The 26,033-nt window shown below is 38.3% G+C and overlaps 1 protein-coding gene across 5 annotated transcripts in view; it reads left to right on the forward strand.

The window, feature by feature from the left end:
* HECTD4 (HECT domain E3 ubiquitin protein ligase 4) overlaps window positions 1-26,033 on the forward strand; it is a 190,043-nt gene that overhangs the window by 37,507 nt on the left and 126,503 nt on the right. For all 5 annotated transcript variants that reach the window (XM_082641387.1, XM_082641388.1, XM_082641390.1 and 2 more), the window contains exons 2-7: window positions 10,655-11,172; window positions 15,330-15,419; window positions 16,089-16,219; window positions 19,363-19,471; window positions 20,131-20,269; window positions 23,117-23,287. In XM_082641387.1, the coding sequence (XP_082497513.1) occupies window positions 10,655-11,172; window positions 15,330-15,419; window positions 16,089-16,219; window positions 19,363-19,471; window positions 20,131-20,269; window positions 23,117-23,287 (1,158 nt within the window). The remainder of the gene's footprint in view (window positions 1-10,654; window positions 11,173-15,329; window positions 15,420-16,088; window positions 16,220-19,362; window positions 19,472-20,130; window positions 20,270-23,116; window positions 23,288-26,033) is intronic.

The following is a 26,033-nucleotide window of genomic DNA, read 5'->3' on the forward strand; positions in this document are numbered from 1 at the left end:
CCAGAAAATGTTATCATGCCCTTGTCTCATGAAATATATTGTTTGATGATAAACATATAGCACATACTAACAATAATTGTACCTTAGGGATGAATTGCATTTGGCACTTTAAAAAGTAATTTTTAAATGTATATCCTCATTTGATTAATTTGTTTGTTCTTTTGTTATGTTCCTTAAGGGTAAGCATTAAACAAATATATTTACTTAGGAAACTAGATTAATCATAGTTGTTTTTACACAATTTTGAGAGTCTATTAGCAAAATTAAGTTTTTATTAAAGTTTCTATTAGCAAAATTAAGTGGCAAATTGAGGTGATTTAGCTAGTCTTTTTAAAGACTGCTCACTTTAATAGAATCCTAGCATTTGAAGAAGAAATCCTTGTGTGTCATTTACATTACAAGAACTGTAATAAAGAGCCATCCAGTTTCTTCTTGATTGTGACCAGTGGAGGGGCCCTTAGAACCTCTTAAGCTTTTGGTTTTGACAAGCTTTTTTTTAAAAAACACTTTTCTTATAAAAATTTGGAAAATTGCTCACTTTATCCGTAAGTATTTCAGTATGTATCTAAAAGATGAGGACTCCTTTAAAAAAACATAATCATAATATTTCATATCTTTAAAAATTAACAGTATTTCTTTAATATAATTAAATACGCAGTCAGCATTCACATTTCCAATTGTGATTGTGCTAATCTTTTTAAAAGGTTGTTTGGATGAGGATGTAAATAAGGATATAATGTTTTTTAAACTACATATTACTTCTCCTTCTCTCTTTTTTTTTTTCCTCTGCCTTGCAATTTATTTGTTGAAGAAAGTTGGTTCTTTGTCCTGTTGAGTTTCCTATGGTCTAGATTATGCTTATTGCACCCCCTTGGTATAGTTTTTTTTTGTCCTCTCTATTTCCTGTAAATTCACATTTGGATCTCACTTCTAGACCACGGTTCCATCAGGTTTAAGTTTGATTTTGTTTTTCCTTTATTTTTTGGCAAGATTGCTTTACGGGTGGTGGTGTATATTTTCATCATTAGGCACATAATGTCAGCTTATTTTTGTGTGATGTTTGCAGCTGCTAAAGCTCAATGCCTAGATCTAGTACACTGAGATTGCAAAATGGTGATAGCTTGTCATTCCTTCATTTATTAGCTGGAATTCTTCTATACAGAAAAGTTTTCTTTTATCAACTGTTTGCTTACCTAGGTGGACAGGTTATATAAGAAAGGTAGGGTAAATGATTGACTCTTTCCCTATATTAACCAGTTTACCAAAAATACAGTTGGTTTGCCAACATCCTCCAATGGTGGGTTTTTAAAAAAATATTATAAATTTGTGGATTTAAATGTATTTGATGTGTTTCTGTCCATTGAACTTACTGTCCTTACTGGCTTGGCAAAATGATTGTTTCTTAAAATGGACTATCCTTTTTCCAAAGAAGATGTATGAATGACCTTATGAAAAGATGAAAAGCTTATGAAAAGATGCTCAACATCATTAGCCTTCAGGGAAATGCAAATCAAAACCACATGAGTTACCACTTCAAGCCCCCTTGGATGGCTCTAATCAAAAGACAGATAATAACAAGTGTTAGCAATAATGGGGAGAAATTGAAATCTTTATACGTTACTGGTGGGAATGTAATATGGTGCAGCCACTTTGGAAAACAGTTTAACAGTTCCTCCAAAAGGTAAACAGAGTTACCATATGATTTGGCAGTTTCACTCTTATGTTTTCTTCCCTCTTGGTTATAAAGCTATGTCCATACAAAAACTTGTAACTGAATATTCATAGCAACATTATTCATAATTGCCAAAAAATGGAAAGAACTTGTGTCCATCAACTGATGAATGGATAAATAAGATATGGTATATCCATTAAATGGAATATTATTCAGCAATAAAAAGGAGTGAAGTACTGATACATACTACAACAAGGATGAATTTTAAACAGTATGCTAAGTGAAAGAGGGCAGTCACAAAATACCCCTCAGAATACGATTCCATTTCTATTAAATGTAAAGAAAATAGGTAAATCTATAGCAACAGTAGATTAGTGATTGCCTAGGGCTGAAAGATTTGGGGGGACATGGGGAGTGACTGCTAATGGGTACAGAGTTTCTTTTGGAGGTGATGCAAATGTTCTAAAATTGTAATGAATGCACAACTGTCAATATGCTAAAAGCCATTGGATTGTATACTTTAAGTGGATGAATTTTATGGTGTGTGAATTACATTAAAATAAGCCTTTTTATAAAGATCATTATATTAAAAAAAAAAAAGGAGTACTCAGAGTCATCCAGAGAGCCTGCTTTAGATGCAGATTCCAGGGTAATCCTAGACCTTTTTGAAACAATGTTTATAATTGGATCCCAAGAATCTTTTTTAAAGAGTAAATACATCCAGGAATTCTGTTTGAATTATTATCAAGTTGTTTGTTAGGCTGTGCATCCCAGTAACTTCCTGTTTCTGCCTCTCCTGGAGCAATAAGGGAGGAGAGTAAGTCTTTCTCTTCCACATGACAGCCCTTGAAACTTATGAAGGCAGCTCCCCCTCCAACCCACCTTTGTAGGCCACGCATCCCTAGTTCCTTACCACTTCTCATGTGACGTGATTGCCAGATTAGTCAAATCACCTATTCTGGACACACAGTCTGTTAAAGACCTTTTAAAATGAGGTACTTTGAACAGGATATTCCAGTTATAGTTTGACCATTGCAGAATATAAATGGGATTATTACCTCCCTTGCTTCTGACACTGAAATTCTACTAATGTATTAAGGTTATATTAACATTTTTAAAAATGGTGGTGGCTCAAATGAAGCATGTGTTTAATTCAAACCTCCTTTACCCCACCCTCAACACTCCCAGGTTTTATCTAGTCGGGTCTTCCTTATAGGGTTACCTGGAAAAGTTCCCTTTCTTGGTGGTGACCTGGTCCAAAATAAGGAAGCATCTTTAATGTCCTAACAATTATTTAGCAGTTTCAAGTTTTTCAGAGCACTCCTATACATTATTTCCTTTGATCTTAACAGTGTAAACTGTTAAGATGTAGAAACACAGACTGAGAGAATTTAAGTAAAATGCTTAAGGGGAGAGTTATTTGCAGAGGCTGGGCTAGAACCTAGTTTCCTTAACTCAGTGGTTTGTAATCTTGGCTGCACATCGCATTCACCTGTGGAGTTAAAAAACAAAAACTAGGTTCCATCCCTAGATATTTTGAGTTAATCGGGCTGGGGTGGGACCTATTCGGTATTATTTAAAAGCTCTCAAGGCAGTTCTAATGTTTAGCCAGGGTTGAGCAACTGCCCTAACTCATATCCTCATGTTCCTTCCCTGTCACATATATTTTCTTCATCTAATTGAAATAGTCTTACGTGGAAGAGGAAGAATTATTTTCCATTGCTCCAGAAGGCAGAATCACAATTAATCCAAGTGAGAGAAGGTTACTCAGATGTACAGTGGGAACCAGATGTACACCGTAGAGAATTATTCTTGGAATTTATATATTTTCTTATTCATTAATTTATCAAACTTTTATGTGCCAGACACTGTGCTAAGCTCTGGGGGTACAAATATGAATAAGACATGGTCTCCCCCTTTCAGAGCTCACAGTTGAAAGGGCGGACAGATTTAAATAACATTATAGTAGGGTGCGCTATGTGTTACACATATTGGGAGCTCTATAATTTCCTTCTTTGTTATATTTTTGTATTTGTAAATTGTCAACAGTGATTTTCTTACTAAGATATATTTACGCTAAGCATTTGGTGAATATGTCACAATGATAGTCTTTACATTAAGTATGTAATTCAAGCAATAACAGGTAAAGTTAGTCCTTGCATAGGTATCTTTTTTCTTTAAATACTCCTAATAATAAAATTTATAGTGTTGAAACCATTTTGAGAGTTCATTTCTACATCTTTCTCCGAATTTTATTTTGTTGATTACTAAGCATAGGAAGATGATCTGTATTGGCTTTGTCAAGATTTTGTGTTGGTGAAAAAAATGATTTTGTAACAGAGAAATTTTTAGATTTGGACTCTATGCCTCAGATCAGCTTTGAAGAGTCACTCTATATACCACTCACTACATTTCCTTTATGGACATCATTTATTAAAAACAAATCATTGATACATTTCCTATTGAAATACCAGACACATTTATCCTTAGAGTTTGTATCTGATCCTCTGATAGAGGTATCTGACCCTCAGATAGAGGTATATCCTGGACAATACGGGAACACCAAAAAGTTATTCTGGGGAGGGGAAGAGGGATGAGGGGAAGAGGGAGGAAGAAAAGAGGGAGGAAATGAGAGTTTTTCACAGTTGGCGGTGGAGCAGAGCTGGGTTCTGAATGATAGGTGGGATTGAGACTGAATGGTATGGACATTCAGGCCACATCAGCAGTGAGATGGAAAAATGGGACCCTGATCATGGAACATGACAAAAGACGAAAACTGGGCAGGGACAGGACAAGATGGAACTTCTATGAAAAAGAATCTGAACAGTGATTTCTTATATGTGGGAGTCCTCAGAGTCCTAACAATCCTGCTCTCAAAAGCCGTTGGACAGAGATCTAGGAAAAATCACCATGTGATGGAGAAAGCTTTATAGGGCTGAGCCAAAGCTAATTAGTCTGGTAACAAGTCAGGGTCCATTCCTAGTTTTGGCACCAAGCTAGGGGCTAAGACTCGTGAGTTAAAATAAAGTGTGAAATTTAATTGTGGTTATCAGTTAAGACCCTTAAAGTCCCTTTTATTTTATTTTATTTTTTTAAACATTTAAAAAAAGTTTATTTATTTTTGGCCGCGTTGGGTCTTTGTTGCTGCGCGCGGGCTTTCTCTAGTTGTGGCGAGTTGGGGCTACTCTTCGTTGTGGTGCGCGGGCTTCTCAGTGCGGTGGCTTCTCTTGTTGCGGGGCACGGGCTCTAGGCACGTGGGCTTCAGTAGTTGTGGCTCGCGGGCTCTAGAGCGCACGCTCAACAGTTGTGGTGCCCATGCATAGTTGCTCCCCAGCATGTGGGATCTTCCCTGACCAGGGCTCAAACCCATGTCCCCGGCATTGGCAGGTGGATTCTTAACCATTGCGCCACCAGGGAAGTCCAAGACCCTTTTAAAAAAATAGGTGATGTTGAGAGTTTGAACATGTATTTCCAAGATTGGATAAGGTCATGCAGCTTCAGGGTCTAATTTAATTGATAAGGGATCCACTCTTGATATAGGCTTTCATTTTAGAGATAGAATTCCATCCTTCTTTTTTTTTTTTTTTTTTTTTTTTTTTGTGGTACGCGGGCCTCTCACTGTTGTGGCCTCTCCCGTTGTGGAGCGCAGGCTCCGGACGCTCAGGCTCAATGGCCATGGCTCACGGGCCCAGCCACTCCGCGGCATGCGGGATCCTCCCGGACCGGGGCACAAACCCGTGTCCCCTGCATCGGCAGGCGGACTCTCAACCACTGCGCCACCAGGGAAGCCCCTCCATCCTTCTTTTCGTGATTCATTTACTTGGTTCACATGAAATCTTTCTGATCTTTGAGTTGCCATATGCAATTCAATTTGGCCATGATTGCCATCTTCATAATGTAAAAATGGTAGGAAAATCTGTGAAGGGTTTAAAAACTCACTCTAACATTTGAGAGGGTTTCGGTATTCTATAGACTCTACTGAAAAGTTTTGTCCTGGGCTGTGAGTCTGGCCAGTTGATCTGCTTTGGAATAATCCAGGTATAAATTCCTTTTATGCTGACAGGTTCATATAATGAATTGAATCAGTTAATGTACCATACTAGGGAGTATAGTAATTTATTTGGAGCTTGAGTGATCCTGAGTTTTAAATATCATTTCTTTTTGGAGAGTGAAACGTTTTATTGTTCACTGATAGTTCCCAGCATCTGTGGTGGTCTCTCCCATTCCACCACCAGTCCTACAGTGAGAGAAACTGCTGCCAAAGTTCAGTAGATGGGACTAGTGAATTGATTTAAGGAAAGTACTTCCTATGGTACTTGTGATTGTTCTTTGTCAGATATGTCCCCCAAATGTTGATTATATCAATTGTGTCACTATTTGTTTGACTAGCAGTTATTTAAAGGTAGTGTTTGCTTCTGTAAAATACCAGCTCTAGTTAAGACTGCTTTTCTTCAATATAAACTATTCAACTTGTCATCACTATTTCTTTTTTTTAAACAGAGGAAAAAAACCCCTCATGTTTCTATTACCACAAATACCAATGACATTTCAAAATTGAATAAGCATGTTTTACATAGTCCTTTTTAGGGGCGTATACAGTTTTTATACTCCTTTTTATTGTGTAGTTTTAATTATTTTTATTTATTGCATAATATTCCATTGTGATATGTTATAATTTAATTGAACACTTCTGAATATTGAGATTGCTTCCACTTTTTCCGCTATAATAAGACTGCAGTGAAAATCTCTGTGCATTTTTATTTCTGGAATGTTTCTTTAGGATAAATTCTTAAAAATGGTGTTACTTTCTATTTCTTTCAGAGGTAGGAGATAATATATCTTTTAGTGTCTATCTTGACCCTTTTAGAGAATTACATCTCTGCTATTCTGAAGAGCAAAGTAGATGGAAATTGAGATTGACATTTAGGGGAATATGATAGTTCATTCCCTAGTCTTGATTTTTCTACTAATTATTAGTCAATTTCCTTATGTGTTTATACAGTATTCTCTATTACTTGAAAAGCCTCTATATTCTTATTCTCCCTACCATATTTACTTGAAATGCATGTTGGCGTTTTACATTTCTCATCATGGCTGACAGGTATATGTTCTGTGTTTTCCCAAAGGAAAAAAAATTGGCTAAAAGATGATCCTCTATACTTTTTTAAAAAAATATTTATTTATTATTTATTTGGTTGCACCAGGTCTTAGTTGTGGCAGGCGGGTTCCTTAGTTGTGGCACATGGGCTCCTTAGTTGCAGCTTGCAAGCTTCTTAGTTGCGGCTTGCTGGCTCCTTAGTTGCAGCATGTGGGCTCCTTAGTTGTGGCATGTGAACTCTTAGTTGTGGCATGCATGTGGGATCTAGTTCGCTGACCAGGGATCAAACCGGGGCCCCCTGCATTGGGAGCACAGAGTCTTAACCACTGCACCACAGGGGAAGTCCTGATCCTCTGTACTTCTTATGTCAAATATTGGAGTCTTGTTCAAAGCCACATTTGGCTGGCAAAGAATATTTTGCCTACCTTCTCTTAGCTTTCCAGAATGATTGTTGTTTAGCTTAAAAACATGTATGTCATGTATGATAAAATTATATTAAGGCTACGAATTGCTTTGAGTGTTGTTCCCTTAATTGGGATGACTTCAGCATTATCACCAAAGTACAGTTAGCAAACCTGTCTTCTGATTAAGGGTGACAGGCATCTTCCCTTTTCCTTAAATAGCCTTTTTCCTTTTTAAAGAAAAAGTATTAATTTTATAATGACATTACAGTCTTTTATCTTGGTCAAGAGCCATTACTAAGAGCAGTGGTTTTATATGAGGATTTGAGACAAATCATTTAATATTCATAAGTACTAGAATAGATCCTCCATAGCTGACTTACTAAAACCCAAAGGTATGATATCTTTATAAAATGATTTTAGGCCATGACCTTCAAACTTTAGAATTCTTAAAAACAGCAGCATATCAGACAGTTCTTAGTTTTCATAAGGCCATTGAAATGGATAATGCTGAGTAATCTAATGGGTTTCTGAAAGCATAGTGTGCTTTAGATACTGTTAAATCAATAAACATAACAGTCACTTAAGCATGTATATTATATAATATTTGGTTAATTATATTATAACTCAAATCCTTTCAGAATATTTCTTTCAAGTGGAATGCCAAAAATATAACTGAAGTGCTTGTAAAAATAGAACCATCAGAAAAATACAGAAGTATAGTATATATTTTTTCAGATAATCTTAATATTTGGAGTTAGTTACAGATTCTGTCATATACATCATTTTATGAACCATGAACTATCGTATTTCAGAAGCACTTATGTTTGAGATTGGTAATAAAACTAAATATCTGGGTTTAATGTTACTGAATTGTTCTTTGATTCTTGTGTCCAATAAAAGCCTGTATTGAATTTTTTAGTAGTTGCTTCATATAACATAAGTCGCCGCTCAGTGTAGCATAAGTAAAAATGTATTTGGAGCACATATGTATTTAATTAATTAATTAATTTTAAAATAATTTTTAAAAATTAATTAATTTATCTTTGGCTGCGTTGGGTCTTCGTTGCTGCGCGTGGGCTTTCCCTAGTTGTGGTGAGCGAGGGCTACTCTTTGTTTTGGTGTGCGGGCTTCTCATTGCGGTGGCTTCTCTTGTTTCAGAGCACAGGCTCTAGGTGCAAGGGCTTCAGTAGTTGTGACACGCGGGCTCTAGAGCACAGGCTCAGTAGTTGTGGCACATGGGCTTAGTTGCTCTGTGGCATGTGAGATCTTCCCGGACCAGGGCTCGACCCTGTGCCCCCTGCATTGGCAGGTGGATTCTTAACCACTGTGCCACCAGGGAAGTCCACATATGTATTTTATATCAAAGAGTTGTATTGGGTAGAGATCACAAAATCAATATTGAAAAGCATTTTAACAAATGCAACAAAATTTATTTGTTTAGATCCTCATACCTTGAGATGATCAAATTTAAAATTTTTTCATTTTTCACAACATTAAAAGTATCTCAGTCTTTGGTTGTTGATCATAATGGTGGAAGCTGGTTACTGACTTTTTTGGGGAGCGATCTTAAAAAAAAAAAAAGGTAATCTAGCTTCCTTCGATACGATTACTTAAGGGTAGATGGTTGCCCTTGAAATGCGATCGTTTTTAAAGGACTCTGGAGTTATTTTATCTGCTGTCATGCGAAAAATAATCAAAAGGGTAATTTGTGTTTGATGAATCGAGACAAAAGGGTAGGGAAATACAATTTGTATGACCTGATGATAAAGGACATTTAATCAATCATTATTTGATACTGTTGTATTAAAAACTAAATAAAAATGTCCCTAGTTCTTATTTTTAATAATATGATTTGCAATATTGCTTTACCCAATGATACCTAATTGAATACAACCATAGCCTGATTAGAGCTGTTTTAAATTTTATTTTAAAATTACCATATGGTAGAATTGACCTTTTTTGGGGGGTGTGTGCAGTTCCATGAATCTTAACACATGTATAGATTCATGTAACCACCAGCACAATCAGGATATAGAACAGTTTGTTTGCCTCCCCAAACTCCCTCATACTATCACTATATAGTCACACCCTGCCTGTACCCCAACCTCTGGCAACCACTGATCTGTTCTCTATCACTATAGATTTTTTTTTTCCAGAAAGTCATATAAATAGAATAATTCAGATGGAACCTTTTGAAATTGACTTCTTTCACTCAACAAAATGCCATTGAGATTCACTGAGGTTGTAGATATCACTAGTTCATTTCTTTTTATTGCTACGTTGTTGGTTGAAATTTTATGGCATTTGGATATTATTTCTGATCTGACACACTAGAACTGAAGTTTGAATTGGTTACTTTTTAAAACAATGAGTATTTTTTCAAATCAGTTAAATGAGATACATACGTAGTTAATTTTTTGAATTGGAATTTGTTTTCAAACTGAACATTTTTTCAGTTCAGTTTAGCGACTTGCATGTATAGCTAAGCTAGGCAGTTACAGGGTTTACATTTCTCTGGAAGTTCTTGTCGTTTTATTGGGCTAACAGTTTTAAGAGCAAAATTTGAGATTAAAAAAATATATTTTGCAGGTTTATGAGAGAAATAAAGTGACCCATGACCCTTTAAAATTTCAGTGCCAATGACTTGACAGAATTTTCTTTGCTTTTATTCCAAGCCTCTCCCCACCCTGACTTTCTGGTTTACTGAGAACCAGACACCTCTGGCGCCTGATAATCTGTTTTAATGTGCTTGGTCCAAGAGTGGCCTCTTATTTGTTGGTTACAACAGTCTGTTCATTTTAACTTAGTCACACTTATATGTGTAAATTATTTGCATCATAAATATAGTTTGATTCTTTATCTTCATAGCTGTTTCCTTTCCTAGTTGATTGAGGATTTAATGGTTTTATCATTTCCCCAGCTGCTGAAAAATCTCAAGGAGGTCTCCTGATAATTGTATGTTTTTGGTGAGAAAATAGTGGTGGATCCATTATCAGTGTGAACTGGATAAATCTATACCATGTCACCAATTGAAAGAATGGATTAACAGTAGTAAGAATGGAGTGTTCTTCAAAATCAAAGAATAATAAACATTTATTAGTTGGTATATTAGATCTTGAAGATGAAACTTGTTCTGTTTTCACTGACAACCTACCTGGTAATAGAAGTTAGAGACATAGATTTATAACCTGAGCATTGAATAAATATTTATACCTCAACTTTCTAAAATAAGCTACTCAAATTAACTTTTGACCTCCACACTTAATTATTTTCATGATTTGGGTTCTAATCTCACTTTTAATAGGAGCATTAGCAGAAGTGCCAAGGAAAAAAATCTCTATCAGCAACCTGGCTTTGGCCACAATTAAAAGATTTTTTGATGTGGACCATTTTTAGATACCATTGGATAGATTTGCTTCCATAGATGAGAGCACTGGTGAAAGCGATACATACCAACTTCTCTATTGGTTCTTTCCTTAGATTTTAACATTTGAGACCAAGAATCCGACAGAATTAGCAGAACGTTTGCGCTCTGTTTGTGGGAATCAGAGCAATGCGTATGCCCGCCTGCTGGAATACCGCCTGAATGCCTTGCGAGGACTCTGGAATGCCCAGCGCCAGCTGGCCTTGGAAGAACAGCATGAAAGGGAAAGTTCGGGTGACGAAGAAACTTTGGCCCTGCTCAAACGCCAGGGCTTGTTGCAGCAACCCGAGCAAGCTCCCTTCACGTCGAGGATGGGGCTCCTGCTGGTCTTCCCCCTTATTCAGTCCCAGAGTAGAACAGACCCCTCTCTCTGTAACATAACTGCTGAGGTGCTATTGAACTGCCTTCGCGACTGCCAGCCTTTGAGCTTGACCAAGGAGCCTGCTGACTGTCTGAATGGAATCGAAACTTTGCTGTGCTCTTGGCTAGAGGAGACTTCTGACACAGGCCGACACATCCCACATAAGCAAAAAGAAAATGCTGCTGCTGCCCTGGTGGCTTTGGCATGTGCCAGGTAAGGAAAATCAAAGGTACCAACTGGTGACCTTGTGATGGCTGCTTCCTGGGTTGGGTGAGTGAATAAGAGGGCAAGCGTATTTGTTGGAAGTCTTAACATTCAGAAGTCCTTCTTTGTTTTCAGTATTGAATTTCGCAGCCTTGACGATGCATAAGATGCTTCCACCAAAACTTGGTAGCAGGAGCTAGAGTTGAAACCCAAGTTCAAGTTTTTGCTTTCTGTTATACCATGATAACAGCTTAAACAGTTTAAAATGGAGAATCAACACTTGCCATTGTCTACTCACCCTTAGATGGTTACTGTTTTACATCAGGTAGTTAGTAGAGGATGTTGTATCTGTAGTTCTCCTGGAAGGACAGTCAAAAAATATGTAGAGCTTTTAATTTTTTTTCCTGCATGTCTGTAAGGAGTATGTCAGAGAGTGAATGGGTTATTACTCACCTGGACTCAGTCACACAGACTTGGTCACAAATTATATTTCTGGACCTTGATGCTTGGCTCCATCAATTTAACTGAAAGATCTCTCTGTGTGTAGCAAGATTTAATAGTGTACTGTCCTTCGTTTGTAAGTTGATGTTACTGATGTACTGTCAATAGGAAATGTGCTTGGAGTTACTTTTCCAGGAGAGGATTTCTTACATTCTCCTGCCCAGTAAACTGTATGATCACTGTCACATATTTGTGAGAAAAAGTTTCACTACCTTTGCTTTCTTCTAACCTAATTGTCTAGGGACCAATTAGGACCACGGTCTGATAGATTAGTGTCACTAATCTCTCTCCCTTCGTAGTTTTTTCTTTGATTGAGTTATTCCTTTTGTTAGCAAAGCGAATGTGGAAAAGTTCTTCTTGGAGGATTATGAAGTTCCTAGCTATAAGACTCCTTTCTCTATTTTTATGGTTTCAAAGTTGACCTTCAATGATTGAATCTGAAGCTATTTTTAAGGCACAATGGCACCAGCATTTATTGTCAGTTTCTTTGCCCTGAGCAAACTGTCATAGCCTAGTTTTAGATCCTTGAAGACTGTGGTTGATTATGGAAATCCTGACATGAGCTTAATTCTGGAGACATTATTGGGTGGTACTGAAATAAGTTTCCCTGTAAAGGCTTTATATTGGACTGATTTATCTTTTTTGGATATGCAGAAGACAGTTTTGAGCCCTAAATAGATTTGTTATTAATGCAAAAGTCCTACTTTGGGAAATTTTGCTTTTAGATAGTCCTATCTTTAGATAGATTTAGGATGTTTGGAATAATTATCAACTCTTTAGTTTCAAATGTTTTTAATGAACATGGGATCATAAAACTCACTTTTTTTTTTTTTTTTGCGGTACCCGGGCCTCCCACTGTCGTGGCCTCTCCCGTTGCGGAGCACAGGCTCCGGACGCGCAGGTTCAGCGGCCATGGCTCACGGGCCCAGCCGCTCCACGGCATGTGGGATCTTCCCGGACCGGGGCACGAACTCCTGTCCCCTGCATCGGCAGGCGGACTCTCAACCACTGCGCCACCAGGGAAGCCCCATAAAACTCACTTTTTTATTATGTACCCTAATTTAGTCTGAACCAAGAGAGAGTTATTGAAATCGCTTCATGTGCTTGAGATTCCAAATTCCGTTCAGCAGAAACGTTGAAATGAGTGTTTTTTATTTTCTTCTTCTTGGGTGTGTATTTTTGTTTTTGTTTTAGTTGGTGCCTACATTATTGCTAATATTATCACCTTGTTCTGGACTTTATATACCTCAGTCACATGCTTTTCAGTGTTAGATCACCTCCTTTAATGAAGTTATTTAGGAGCATATTATTGAACTTTTGAGATTGATGCTCTCAAAGACAGAACAGCGTTTCCAAAAAAATATTTTGAAGATGTTCATTCATTTCAACCAACTAACGTTTATCGAACATCTCTATGTGCCAGGAACCTTGCTAGGTCTTAGGGAAATAATGACTCATGGTGACTCATGGTCTCTCATCTTACAGTTGAGTGGATTTCATTTTGTCAGTCATTATTGCTCATTGACCACGTGCAAGAGACTCTACTAGGCAGTGTGGATACAGTAGTGAGCAAGGTAAATGGTCCCTAAAATTGCAAGGTTTACATGAGACCGAGAGAGTCCGACAACTAGCAACAAATGCATATATAAGATAATTTCTGAGAGGGATGTTCACTGTAAGAAGACAAATCAGGATATTTTAATAATAGAGAATGACTTAAGTGGAGGTGGGGGCCAGCATTAGCTAGAGATACCAGGGAAGGCCTTACTGAATAGGAGACATTTGAGCTGAGGCCTAGATGATGAAAGAGCCAGCCATGCAAAAAAGCCAGTGACATGGAGTTCCAGGCAAGAGGAGCAGCAAGTGGCACAAATCTGATCCTCTTTATGTGCTTGGGGTAGGACAGCAAAGTGAGCAGGGTGGCTGGAATGCAATGGTAGAAGGAGAGGGGCAGGAGATGAGAGTCCAGACCATGGTAGGGGCTTAGGAGCCATGGAAGGAGTTTAAATTTTACTATTTATTTATTTATTTAGGCTGTGCCAGGTCTTAGTTGCAGAATGAAGGACGTTTTTAGTTGCAGCATGCAAACGTAGTTGCAGCATGCATGTGGGATCTAGTTCCTTGACTAGGGATTGAAGCCGGGCCCCCTGCATTGGGAGCATGGAGTCTTACCCACTGGACCACCAGTGACGTCCCTAAATTTTACTCTTAAAATCTGAATCTGGCAGCTAATAATATCTTATAGTTGGTTTAATGTTTTAAATGTTCCAATGTGCCTTTGCCCCTTTCTTTTAACCTCGTTGTACCCCAGGGAGGTATCCCTGTTGGGCAGATGAAGAAGTAAAAACCCATAGGAATTTGGTAACAGGACTGCGATGGTGCCGCTGGTGAGTGGCAGAGACGGGTTTCAGAGCCTGTGGGTCCTGACTCCCAACTTGCGCTTTTATACTGTGTCTGCTGCCTCCCTGCCTTATATGGTTCTTTGGGTTTGATTCTTTGAACACCAGAGACAGTGAAAGGGGCAATTCAGAGGAGGACTCGGGATTCCCTGGTGGCGCAGTGGTTAAGAATCCGCCTGCCAATGCAGGAGACATGGGTTCGAGCCCTGGTCTGGGAAGATCCCACATGCTGCGGAACAACTAAGCCCGTGCACCACAACTACTGAAGCCCACGTGCCTAGAGCCCATGCTCCAACAAGAGAACCCACCACAATGAGAAGCCTGCACACCACAACGAAGAGTAGCCCCCGCTTGCTGCAACCAGAGAAAAGCCCACGTGCAGCAACGAAGACCCAATGCAGCCCAAAATAAAAAATAAATAAAATTAAAAAAAAAAAAAAGAGGAGGACTCTAGGCCCTCTTGGTCCTGTGTTAGGTATTCCCTTTCTTTTTGGGGTTTAGGCACATGATACCTAGCAATTAAAGCCTTGGCTAAGAGAATAAGGTAGCAATCTGAAGTCAGCCCATCTGATACTGGCGATCATTTAGCTCAGGAAATGTTCTTGTGGTGATTTATACTTGGGATCTGGCCAGGTAAGTCTCGTGCATCTTAAAATCACCTTCTTTTAGATCCTGCTGACCAAACTATAGACTTCCCAGAGCCTCAAGCTTTGGGAACCAAAAGGAAATTGGGTCTTAGTGAGCTCTGCAAGCATTACAGTCACATACTGCACAGCAGGGGGAAGCAGAAGGAACACCTCTCAGCACAAAGTATTAATTGTTTGAATGTTTTCCTCTTCAATCATATTTAATGTGTGAGATGTTTATGTAAAATGGATGAACTTAACAAAGAGATTAAGAAATTAAGCCTAGAAATACTGCTACACTTTAAATATAACCTTTTCCTATGAAATATCTCCTTCAGCTAGAGATCAACTTGTTGATGAAACAGTATCAGGCATAATAGCCACACATTCTTTATGCTTGAGCTTTATGTTTTGAACTTTTATGTTAGGGGAACATTATTTACCTTTGCAAATACAAGAAGAATATCATAACTGGAATGCTAAGAATCACATCTATTTTGACAATTTGTACAACACATCTACTGATTGGCACAAGCAGAGTCAATTTGGAAGCTCTCCGTGTGGTTAATAAAATGGACATTAACATCCTTATTTGACATTTCAGTTTTGATGATTTTCTGTTCCTTCCTTTTATTTTTAGGGGATCATTGAAAACTTTTGTTCATACAGTCCATCTATTACAGAAACAGACAGATCTAGGGTCCCTGCCTGTAGCCGATGTGCTGTATAGGTAAGTTGTCACTTTGGATCCTCACCCTCCTTCTACACAAGGGAGCCTTGTGCATAAAAGCTCTTTTAATAAGTAAATTGCTAAACTCTTTTTTTTTTAATCAATTAATGACTCATATTTTTAAATAAGTATGTTATTCTTTTCATCTTAAGTAAGAATTTTGTTTCTTTCTTTCTTGGAAGGTGTTCCTGGAGCATGTATTTTTCATTTTTTAATTTTTGTGGTAAAAAAATGCAATAGCTTGTCATGAATTCTTATTGTAGGTTTCAAGATAATAAGATGTTAAGGTATAAAGAAAAAAGTGAAAGTCATTCATAATCTCACTACTCAAAGATAACCACTCCTAATATTGTATGTGTTATATGTGTTTCCTAGTTCATACCCCTTTCTCTCCATCCCTCCCCTTCTCTCTATCTCTCTCTCTCAGATATGTATACATGTAAAATATATACATTTTACACACAGCTACAATTTTATTATAACATTTCCGTAAGCACTACTTCGTAATTTTCTAATTTAAAAATATACGTATTAATGTCTTTTCAGATGGATAGTATTTGTGTAGAACTATTTTAGTTTTCTGCTCTTTGAGATGTTAAGTAGACTTTTATCTTCTTGCTGAAATGGATAGTCTCGGTGTCTTTATGATTCTCTATCTCCCCTATTTAGGCTGTTGCTTTTGGAAGGGGGACCTGGATCCCCCTCCTGTTTGCTTGGTGGCAAACACATAGTATCATGGGGGTATGAAGACATGTTGCCTGCACCAGATAGCAACACTGGCTCCAGTTCTGAAAATAAAGGTAATACAAGGGTTTTGGTCCTGTGATTGAAATTAAGATATGAAAAGAGTGGTTTTAGATAATTGTGGCAACCAATTTAGATATAACTCTGTATTCCTTTTAATTAAGAGCTCAAGGTTCCTATACAGGGTAATCATTGTCTGCTTTATCAGTAAAAGTGTAAAAGCTGATACTCAGTGAGGTAAGAAAATGGATAGGTTTTACTATCGCAAGGGAAAAGGATCATCCATACACTCCTGCCAAGGAGGCATGAATTACTTAAATTCCTGAGTATTTGAATTTGGGCATGGGAGCCTTAAGTCCACGAATAGAGTATCAGGTCTTGTTGCCTGATACTGTTTCTTTTAGTAATTTATTGTGTGTGTGTTGGTGAACCTCCTGTCCTAAAAGCAAAAAAAAAAAAAAAAAAAATGAGATGGTTCAAAGGAGCATGAATTGTTAAGTATCCTCTTTAAATAAAGGGAACTAGATTAAAATGTTTTTACAGTTTCACAGGTATTACATATCTGTTTATTCTGTGATCTCAGTGAAAATGGCAGAAGGTCTCTGAAATGACCTGCAGTTAACTGACTTACCAGGTGAATTAGGCCTCTATTCGCTTGGTAGATGTACTGACCGGTGCCGTGGCACACAAAACCCATGAGGCCAGTAGGCTCTTCTTAGAGTCTGTGCATTGCTGCTCCCACCTACAGAGTTGCAGGCTTGCCAAGAATCTGCCTTGCTTGCTTCCAAACCTGTTTGTTATTGTAATTGGTACTTGTGATTATATCATTAAATATTACATAAGTGATAAAGCAGGAATTTAAAAAACCCTAGGAAATTATTTACATTTAGAAATGGAATGCTTTTAGGGCTTCTCTGATGGTGCAGTGGTTAAGAATCTGCCTGCCAATGCAGGGGACATGGGTTTGAGCCCTGGTCTGGGAAGATCCCACATGCCACGGAGCAACTAAGCCCGTGCGCCACCAACTACTGAAGCCCGTGCGCCTAGAGCCCGTGCTCCGTAACAAGAGAAACCACCACAATGAGAAGCCCACACACCGCAATGAAGAGTAGCCCCTGCTCACCGCAACTAGAGAAAGCCCACATGCAGCAATGAAGACCCAATGCAGCCAAAAAAATTTTTAATAAATTTATTTTTTTAAAAAATGGAATGCTTTAGAATGATTCAACAAAGCCAATCTCTAAGAAATTGGTATTCTCTAAGAAACTAGAGTGGGATTCAGAGTCTATTCTGCCCACCCCTTCTTCTCACACTTTTGATGGGGACAGCTTTCCTAGGTAACTGTAAGGGAACGGGGTTCAATCTAAGCAGTGGGCCATCCCCACACCTCTCATCCAGTGCCTGTGCCTTTTCATGGTCCACTGTTTCTTCCAGACAGTCATGTGAAAGTGGTGAGAGGAACAGAGGCAAGACTTCTGGATGTGAGTTACTATCTTCACTGACTCAACTAGAGTCAATAGGAGAAGCAAAAAGCCTGCAATGCCCAAGAAGTTCTTAAACATTATATGTGGAAATTTATAAATTCATACAAAACCAAAACCCCTTTCTTTACTCTCTCCTTTTACTCCTTTTAGTATCTCCTTTGGAGTAATTTCTTACTGAGGATGATGGTATTAAGCTGGTCTGTATGCTTTTCACTCTCTTGTACCTTTGGTTTTGCTCCTGGCTAGAGGATGTTTTTCTTATAAAAATTTAAAAAGTAGTCTTATTTAATTTTTAATATGTGGAAACATTCAACATACCCAGATGTTGAAAGCATACTACAGTAAACCCTGTGTACCCATCACTCAGCTTCAACAAGTGTCAACTCTGGCCAATCTTGTTTTACTCTGTCACCTTCACTCTCACCCCTTGTCAGATCCATACTCAAAAGGCCTTGGCCTTAATCTAAAGAGTGATGAATAAATGTATATTTATAAGTTTTAAGTTAAAATAAAATGTTTAAGGAATGAAATTAATATTTTGAAAATGATTTACCTACTTTTAACTGTTCTTTGAAGAACTAATAGGAACAAGTCTCGGTTGTCTTGGATTAGTAGACTGAATTTTTAAGATAACCACATACTTAGTACTAATTTGAGTGCTACTACACTGGATTTCTTATAATATGGCAAATAGTAGAGAAACTCCACTTAAACATAGTAAGTGGATTGATTTTGAAAATAAAAACAAAGTTTTATTTGTAAGCTCTCTTATTAAGGTAAATTCTCTAGAATATGTTAGTAAACCATTTACTATCGTTCAGAGAGATATTATTTGTTTTAAGCTTGGGGAAGATATACCTAAGGGTAAACATAATTGCTCTTTTTAAATAGAAGTGATATTATACTTTTGTGCTGTGTCACTCCAGAAATTTGAAATTAGGATCTCTAGATGGAAAATCCACAAGGAGTAGATTTTAGTTCAGTGTATATCATCAGTCTATCAACATAAAATCATTTGCCATTCATGGGGCCCTGGCTTTGTACCAGAGAGCAGTGTGGGTGTTTACCTATGTTGTCTCATTTAACCATCACAGTAACTCTTGAGGTACATATTATCTTCATCTTACAGATGAAGAAACTGAAGTTCAAAGAGGCCCAGGGTCAACTAATAAGTGTCCCAAACTCTTAAATCTCACACATTTTTTATTACACAATCCTTAGGGAAAGTATTGTATGCTTAGTCATTTCAGATTAGAGTTAGGAATGTATTTTTACTATTCAAAAAAAAAAAAAAAAGAAAGAAAAAAAAATCTTTGGCAGACTGAACCAGGTTCTCCTGCTAATAACTATCCGACCTCTTTCCCTGATCTTGGTCTCTAATCCTATATGCATTTTGGAGTTTTGTTTTAGGCATTCAAGCCATCTTCCCTGGAAGTCACATTGAAGCACTTATTTTATTATTTTTATTTCTGGCAGTACTGTGCAGCTTGCAGGGATCTTAGTTCCCCGACCAGGGATCGAACCTGGGGCCTGGCAGTAAGAGTGCTGAGTCCTAACCCACTGGACTGCCAGGGAATTCCCAAGAAGCACTTATTTAAGAAATGGGAGATTATCTTTCATTCAGCCTCCTAATGGCTTTTTCATTAGAAAAAGCACGTTTATAATTTCATTAGAAAAAGCATGTATATAATTTACTTGTGAAAAAACGATTTCAGATGCTGACTTGGGACGCTGTGTCACGGCAGATGGTCTTTACCTGTATACTACTAACTCAGTTGGAAGAGGAGTAAGCAAATTGGGGTCTGGATTACATGGTACTCTCAGGTCAGTTGCATGGAACTTGCTGAATGATTTGGCTGGAACGTTTTCCTCATTACCTAAATCTGTGATGAAGACACCTGGGAGTGCGTGCTAACTCCCCATAGACTGACGAGTGACTAAACAAGTCTGAATGACTGTTTTTCTCTTATTGTCACTTTCTCTCTCTGGTTCTGTTAATGCATTTCAGCTTTGTTTTGACTCTATAAAGAGTTTGGTAGCCCTAAAATCATTGTTTCTAGCTTCTAGCCAGAAATTCCTCTGTGATCAGAATTTTTATATTAGTGACTTCTCCATGTTGATAAATGTGTATTTTTCGAGTTAAGTCTTTTTGTTCTTGGATTTGACATTGGATCAGTGGTGATGTTTTTTTTTTTCAGTTGGGATATAAGATCTATGAATTGCTGCCAAAAGAAACCACAGTTTGAGATCCTTATGTATATTAGACCGTTTCCCCAACTTTTTTCCTCTCCAATTTGTTGTGGGAAATGAATATTTGCCATAGTTTGTCAGTCTCAAAGTTAATATGTTTATTCTCCTTCAGACGTTTTGCATACTTAGTCATTGAAAAGAAATTAGGAGGGAAATGTTTTGTCTGTTGTAGCTCATTGCAGGGTTTCAGACGTGACCTGGTGACTTAGCCTGTATACCGTTTTTCCCCACAGAGGTTTTGTGTACTGCCGGAATGAGGAGCTGGAACCAGGATGGATTGCTTTTGGCAGTGGCAGTCTTCTCCACCGGCCTGTATCTTTTGACAATAAACCTCACTCTCTTTTCCAGGTCATTGACCAGAATACCCTTCAGGTAAACAGAGCACCAAGGCTTTGTGTTTTATATTTTGGAGACAGTAAGGGAAGTTTGTGACATCATCAGGAGGAATAATAACACAGTTGATATAGTTTCCTGCTGGAGTGACATCCTTTTAACTGTCATCGTTTGGGCATTGTGTTTTTTCTCTAATGTCTTAAGTTTTCCCACATGATCTGAGTGAATGTGCTAAGAGTTACTAAGGCCGACAAACTTTTTTTAGGATTAAAAAAATTTTAGAGAGTCAAAGATGGTATAAATCCCAGCTTTTTTTTTTTTTATTTTAACTAGATCTATTTTGGGAAGGCATTATTTCCCTATTCAATTTGTTCTAAACAGCCTTTCTGTGGGAATGGGAGCTTTGAAATGAGTTTAGATAAAATCATTGTGCGCTTGGGATTGAGCTCATCCTTGGTGCTCTTAAAGCACTCTGTTATGGCACTTGCTATATTATACTGAAATCGCCTGCTGTTGTGTCAAACTCCTCCCCAAGACCGCACACACCTTTAGGTCTGGACCCTGTCTTACTCATCTTTGTGTCCTTAGAATGTAGCACAACATTTGATTGATAATTGATAATAACAGTGTCTCTCTTTGCCAGGCTGTGGGTTTGGCAATTTACATACACTTCCTCTCCTTATCTGTGAGGTGTGACTATGGCAGTTTCATCTTATAGTTAAGGCACCTGAGGCTAGGCAGGTTGTAAGCGCTCAGTAAGTGTTTGTCCTTCAATGAAGGAGTGAGCTTAGAGAGGTTAAGTATCTTGCCACACAATAATGGCAGCATGAGAACTTGAACCCATCCGCTCTAGAGTTTGAGCTCTTTATGCTACAACTTTCTGCCTTTCAACCAAAGTCAAACTGAACGGTTAGAGTTACCATCTGTGGAGTGAGTGCCCTGGGAGTAGTCACATCCAGGACTTAAATGGGATGTTACATCTTTTCTTGTCTGTCACTCAACTGTGCCTTTCCTGGAGAATAGGAACTGAGTCTTGCTCACCTTTGCATCTGCAGAGCACATAGGAGGTGCTCAAAAATTGTTTTCTTTTAAATTTTATTTATTTTATTTTTGGTTGCATTGGGTTTTTGTTGCTGCGCACAGGCTTTCTCTAGCTGCGGCAAAGGGGGACTACTCTTCGTTGCGGAGCGCGGGCTTCTCATTGCGGTGGCTTCTCTTGTTGCAGAGCACGGGCTCTAGATGTGCAGGCTTCAGTAGTTGCAGCACGCGGGCTTGGTAGTTGTGGCTCACGGGCTCTAGAGCACAGGCTCAGTAGTTGTGGCTCGTGGGCTTAGTTGCTTTGCGGTATGTGGGATCTTCCTGGACCAGGGCTCGAACCCGTGTCCCCTGCACTGGCAGGCGATTCTTAACCACTGCACCACAATGGAAGCCCTCAAAAATTGTTAGATGAATAAAATGAACAAATAGATGCCAAATTAACTTCATTTCTTATCAGTAATGCAGATAGATGAGAACATTGCCTGTATTTATTTGAAATAGCCTGGGGACTTAAACAGATGTTAAATCTTGGAACGTGGTTTACATTTGAAGTAATGTCAGTATCCTCTGTGTTTTTGCAAAAACTTTGTTGCCCAAGAAAGCAGTGTTCTCACTAACTAGATAGGTGCATTGGAACAATTTGTGGGTAGCTTAAGCCATTCAGTAGCTGTCAACTTTCTAGATTTCTTGGCATTACAAATTTCAAAGTGTGGTTATAGCAACTAAATGACTTTTTTAACTTTTGAGGTAGCAAAAACAAGTCTGGAAAAAAGTTCATATGAAGTGAGTTCAGGGGTCAAAAGTAACCTTAGGAAAACTAGTGACCCACCCAAAGAGATGGAGTAACTGAAGGTCATTCTTACTGTCTCCTGAAGGCACCCGACCTTCTCTAATTATTTTTATTTGGGGATTTTCAGTTCTCTTTCTATTCTTGGATTTTTTTTTTAAAAAACCTAGTCAGCAGTTCTCTTGATTCTCATTTTCTCTTATTTTAAGTGCTTTCCTCTAGCAGTCAAAATTAGTATGTAACTGCACATTTAATATGAAATGTGCAGAACTTATTCATTACATTGAAACTGAAAGATGTTTAGTACTAGAAACACATGGCTCATGTCTGATACAGAGAATGGGTGTTTGTCTTTTTCCTCCGGCCGGCCCTCCTGTGCTAAGTCAGGATCTGTGTGCACCTTCATCTTTTTACTGCTTCTCCCTCTTCTCTGCTTTCTCTCTTGTTTTTTTCTCACCTTTGCTTTTTTCCTTCCTTCCATAATTATTAATTTCTGAGTTAGACTCTGAATTAGGTGCTGGGAATATAAAGATGAATAAGATATAGTTCCTGTCCTTTAAATATACTTAAGCCTTAAATTTATGTACTAAGGGAATTTCAGAAAGTACTGTTGCTCTAAAACTTTGGTTTTTTCTTTTTTTTAAACATCTTTATTGGAGTATAATTGCTTTACAATGTTGTGTTTTTGCTGTATAACAAAGTGAATCAGCTATATATGTATACATATATCCCCATATCCCCTAAAAAACTTTGTTTTTAATAAATATTTGGTAAAACACACATGCATAGCAGATTCAAAGTGTTTAGTAATACTTTTTCCTATTAAAATGTAATTTGAATTAATCTCAGGAATCTTTTAATCTATTGCATGGCCCATTGTATGAACTCTTATATTTCTGTCATATAACTTTCATATATTATTCTTAGAGATAAATGTCAGTTTTATTTTGACCAGGAGGCCTATTGAATTCTCTTCTTGGACTTAATGGCATTAATGATGAACTGATAGAATCAGAATTTACATGTCACAGTAATGAAGTTTTCCTCCCTTTCATGTCCAGGTGTGCCAGATGGTGCCAATGCCAGCCAATCACCTCCCTGTGGGCAGCACTATGAGCACCGTGCACCTTTCTTCAGATGGTACTTACTTCTATTGGATCTGGTCTCCTGCCAGTCTGAATGAGAAAACACCTAAGGGACATTCTGTCTTCATGGACATTTTTGAACTTGTGGTAAGTTTCACTTTCTCATTTTATGTCTTTGCAGACACATTTTTTACTTGCTTGCTTTTTATAATTGGTTTACAAAGGACCTAAGAAACTTGGAGTACTTGTACAGTGTATTCACTCTTGCCTCAAAATCGACTTCTCTCTTGGATGTCTTTGAAGATTTCTTTGTTTGGAGTTGTATGACACAAATAAAGGCAAGGTTTTTGAAGGTTAGTCTAGCAACAGAGTGGAGGTAAGGATAGTTAATGTGTAGACAGTGGGGCTTTTAAGTAGAAATGCTCATAAGCTTGCTGGAAATTTGAAACTAAATTGCACTAGCAAGATTGGGTCTACAGATGGATATTGGGAGTCCCCAAGAGATATGACAGTTGATATTGTGAGAAGGCAGCCATTCATTCATTCATTAGATATCTGCTAAGTATCTACTGAGAACCAGACATGGTGGTATCTAGGTGGTGGGAATACAGTGATGGGCAAGGGGGACAGGACCCTTGCTCAAATGGAGCTTGTATTCTGGCTAGTGGGTGGGTTGAGTTGTGGTGGTGGTGGTGGTGGAGAGACAAAACATTAACCATAAACAAGTGAACAGATACGTGGACAACATAATTTGAGGTAGTGAAGGAAAAATAGTAGCTAACCAGATGAAGAAGTTGGTGAATAGGGAGGAAAGAACATGGTAGGAAAGGGAGACCACAAATGGAAAAGCTCTGTGGAGGGAGCGAGCATGTGTTTTATTGGAAATGACAGCGGGCCAGAGTGGTTGAGTGCAGAGAGAAGAGCTTGGGGCAAGGAGAGACTGGAAACCATGATGGTCCAGATCTGCACTGTCTAATATAATAGCCAGTAGCCACATGTGGCTATTTAAATTAATCAGAATTAAATACAATTAAAACTTTAGTTGCTCAGTTGTATTAGCCACGTTTCAAGTCCTCAGTGGCCACATGTGGCTGGCTAGTGGCTACCATGTTGAACATCAAAGATAGAGAACATTTCCATCATTGAAGAAAGTTCTATTGGACAGCACTGGTCTAGATAATATTTGTAGAAACTTGTAAAGAAAAAATTGCCCCAAGCCAGGTCTGTGACAAAACCTTTTTACATAATGTAATTTATAGCCTCCTTCTGGGAAGAAATTAGCATTCCTGAAGGAAAAAAAAAAGCACTGAAGCAATTTCTGATAAACTTTAATGGGGTTAAAACTTGTTCTGGGAAAGAAGTCATCCATCCTGCCAGTTAACTGTCAGTCTAGTAACATTTAACTGTACATTCTTTTTTTTTCTATCTAGTTTCTCAGTATTCTCAAATCATTATCTTTTCTTATAAAATGTCTTAGCCAGAGTGAGTCTTTGAATTGATCTGCTAGAGATTGTACTACTAGAAGATGTGTTCATAATTAAATTGTTAGAAATGCCTTTTTTTAAAAAGTTGTTTTTAAACAGACCTAACGAGCTAGTTAGAAGATTTAGGTCTTTGTCCCGAGAATAATGGGAAAACATCAAAGAATTCCCCTTTCCCTTATATGCTTTTGTTAAATTAAAAAATATCTATATCAAAGAAAAACATGTACATGGATTAAAACTTGAGGTAGCACGTCTGGGCTCATAATGAAAAGTGAGAGTCTCTTGCCCCATCCCTAGCATGTTCCTTATAGACAGTTACTTTAATGGTGTCAGGTTTTCCTTCTTCTGGTGGCTACTCTCGTATTTCTAAGTAAAAGGCTTATATTGCTGTTTCTTGGTTTACTAACCCTGTTTATATTGTGTGTGTGTGTGTTTTGGTTTTTTTGTTTTTTGCTGTGATAGATGAGCATTTGGCTCAGTTCATCCCCTTTCTTTCCTCCTTCTTCCTAATGTATTTATTTCATTAATTTTAATTCCTCTTTGGAGGAGAGTATCTTTGTAACTTATAGTTAAACTTTTATTACTTGTTCCTTGGCTCTAGGTAGTATCTCTTGTCCCCCAACCTTAGAAGATGGAGATAGTAGTGTCCCTTCCTGTCCTTCAGTGTGGGCAAAGCCAAAACTAAAAGTATATGGTCAGGGGAATCCCAAGAGAAAGAGATGATTCACCTGCCCCCAACCTTAGAGAGTCTTAAGAATTGGCAGCACAAGGTGTGATACAGAGCCATTGTGAGGCAGGGGTATAGACTGAAGTTTGCAAAAGGAGCTGTCACCCCCCTTCCTGGTGTGCACAACATTTTTGCTCAGATGCCGGCTGCCCTGGCAAAAGTCTAGTTGTTTATTGTCTGAAGAAACCAAACCAAACCTGGAAAAAAAAGATCCCAATATACTGACATTGTGGTTCATCTAAGGAAAAGACTTGCTGCCCCGGTGAATCACCCACAAGTGATGCCTTCCAGTAAGCAAGCCTCAACCATGTGCATAGTATTCCTGACTAGTGCTGAACTGTTAAAGACAGGCACAAAAAACCCCCAAACAAACAAAACCCAAAACTTTGGTGAGGTATGAGTGTGGAGGGGAGAGGAATAGATTAAAAAAGGTTGGCAAAATAATGATAATTATTTAAGCTAGGTGATGGGTACATGGGGAGCTCATTGTACTATTCTTTCTTCTTTTGTGTACATTTAAAAATTGCCCAAATAGGGCTTCCCTGGTGGCGCAGTGGTTGAGGGTCTGCCTGCCGATGCAGGGGACGCGGGTTCGTGCCCCGGTCCGGGAGGATCCCACATGCCGCGAAGCGGCTGGGGCCGTGAGCCATGGCCGCTGAGCCTGCGCGTCCGGAGCCTGTGC

Source organism: Mesoplodon mirus (assembly GCF_964341445.2).
Source record: "Mesoplodon mirus genome assembly, chromosome: 13".
NCBI classification, from domain to species: domain Eukaryota; kingdom Metazoa; phylum Chordata; class Mammalia; order Artiodactyla; family Ziphiidae; genus Mesoplodon; species Mesoplodon mirus.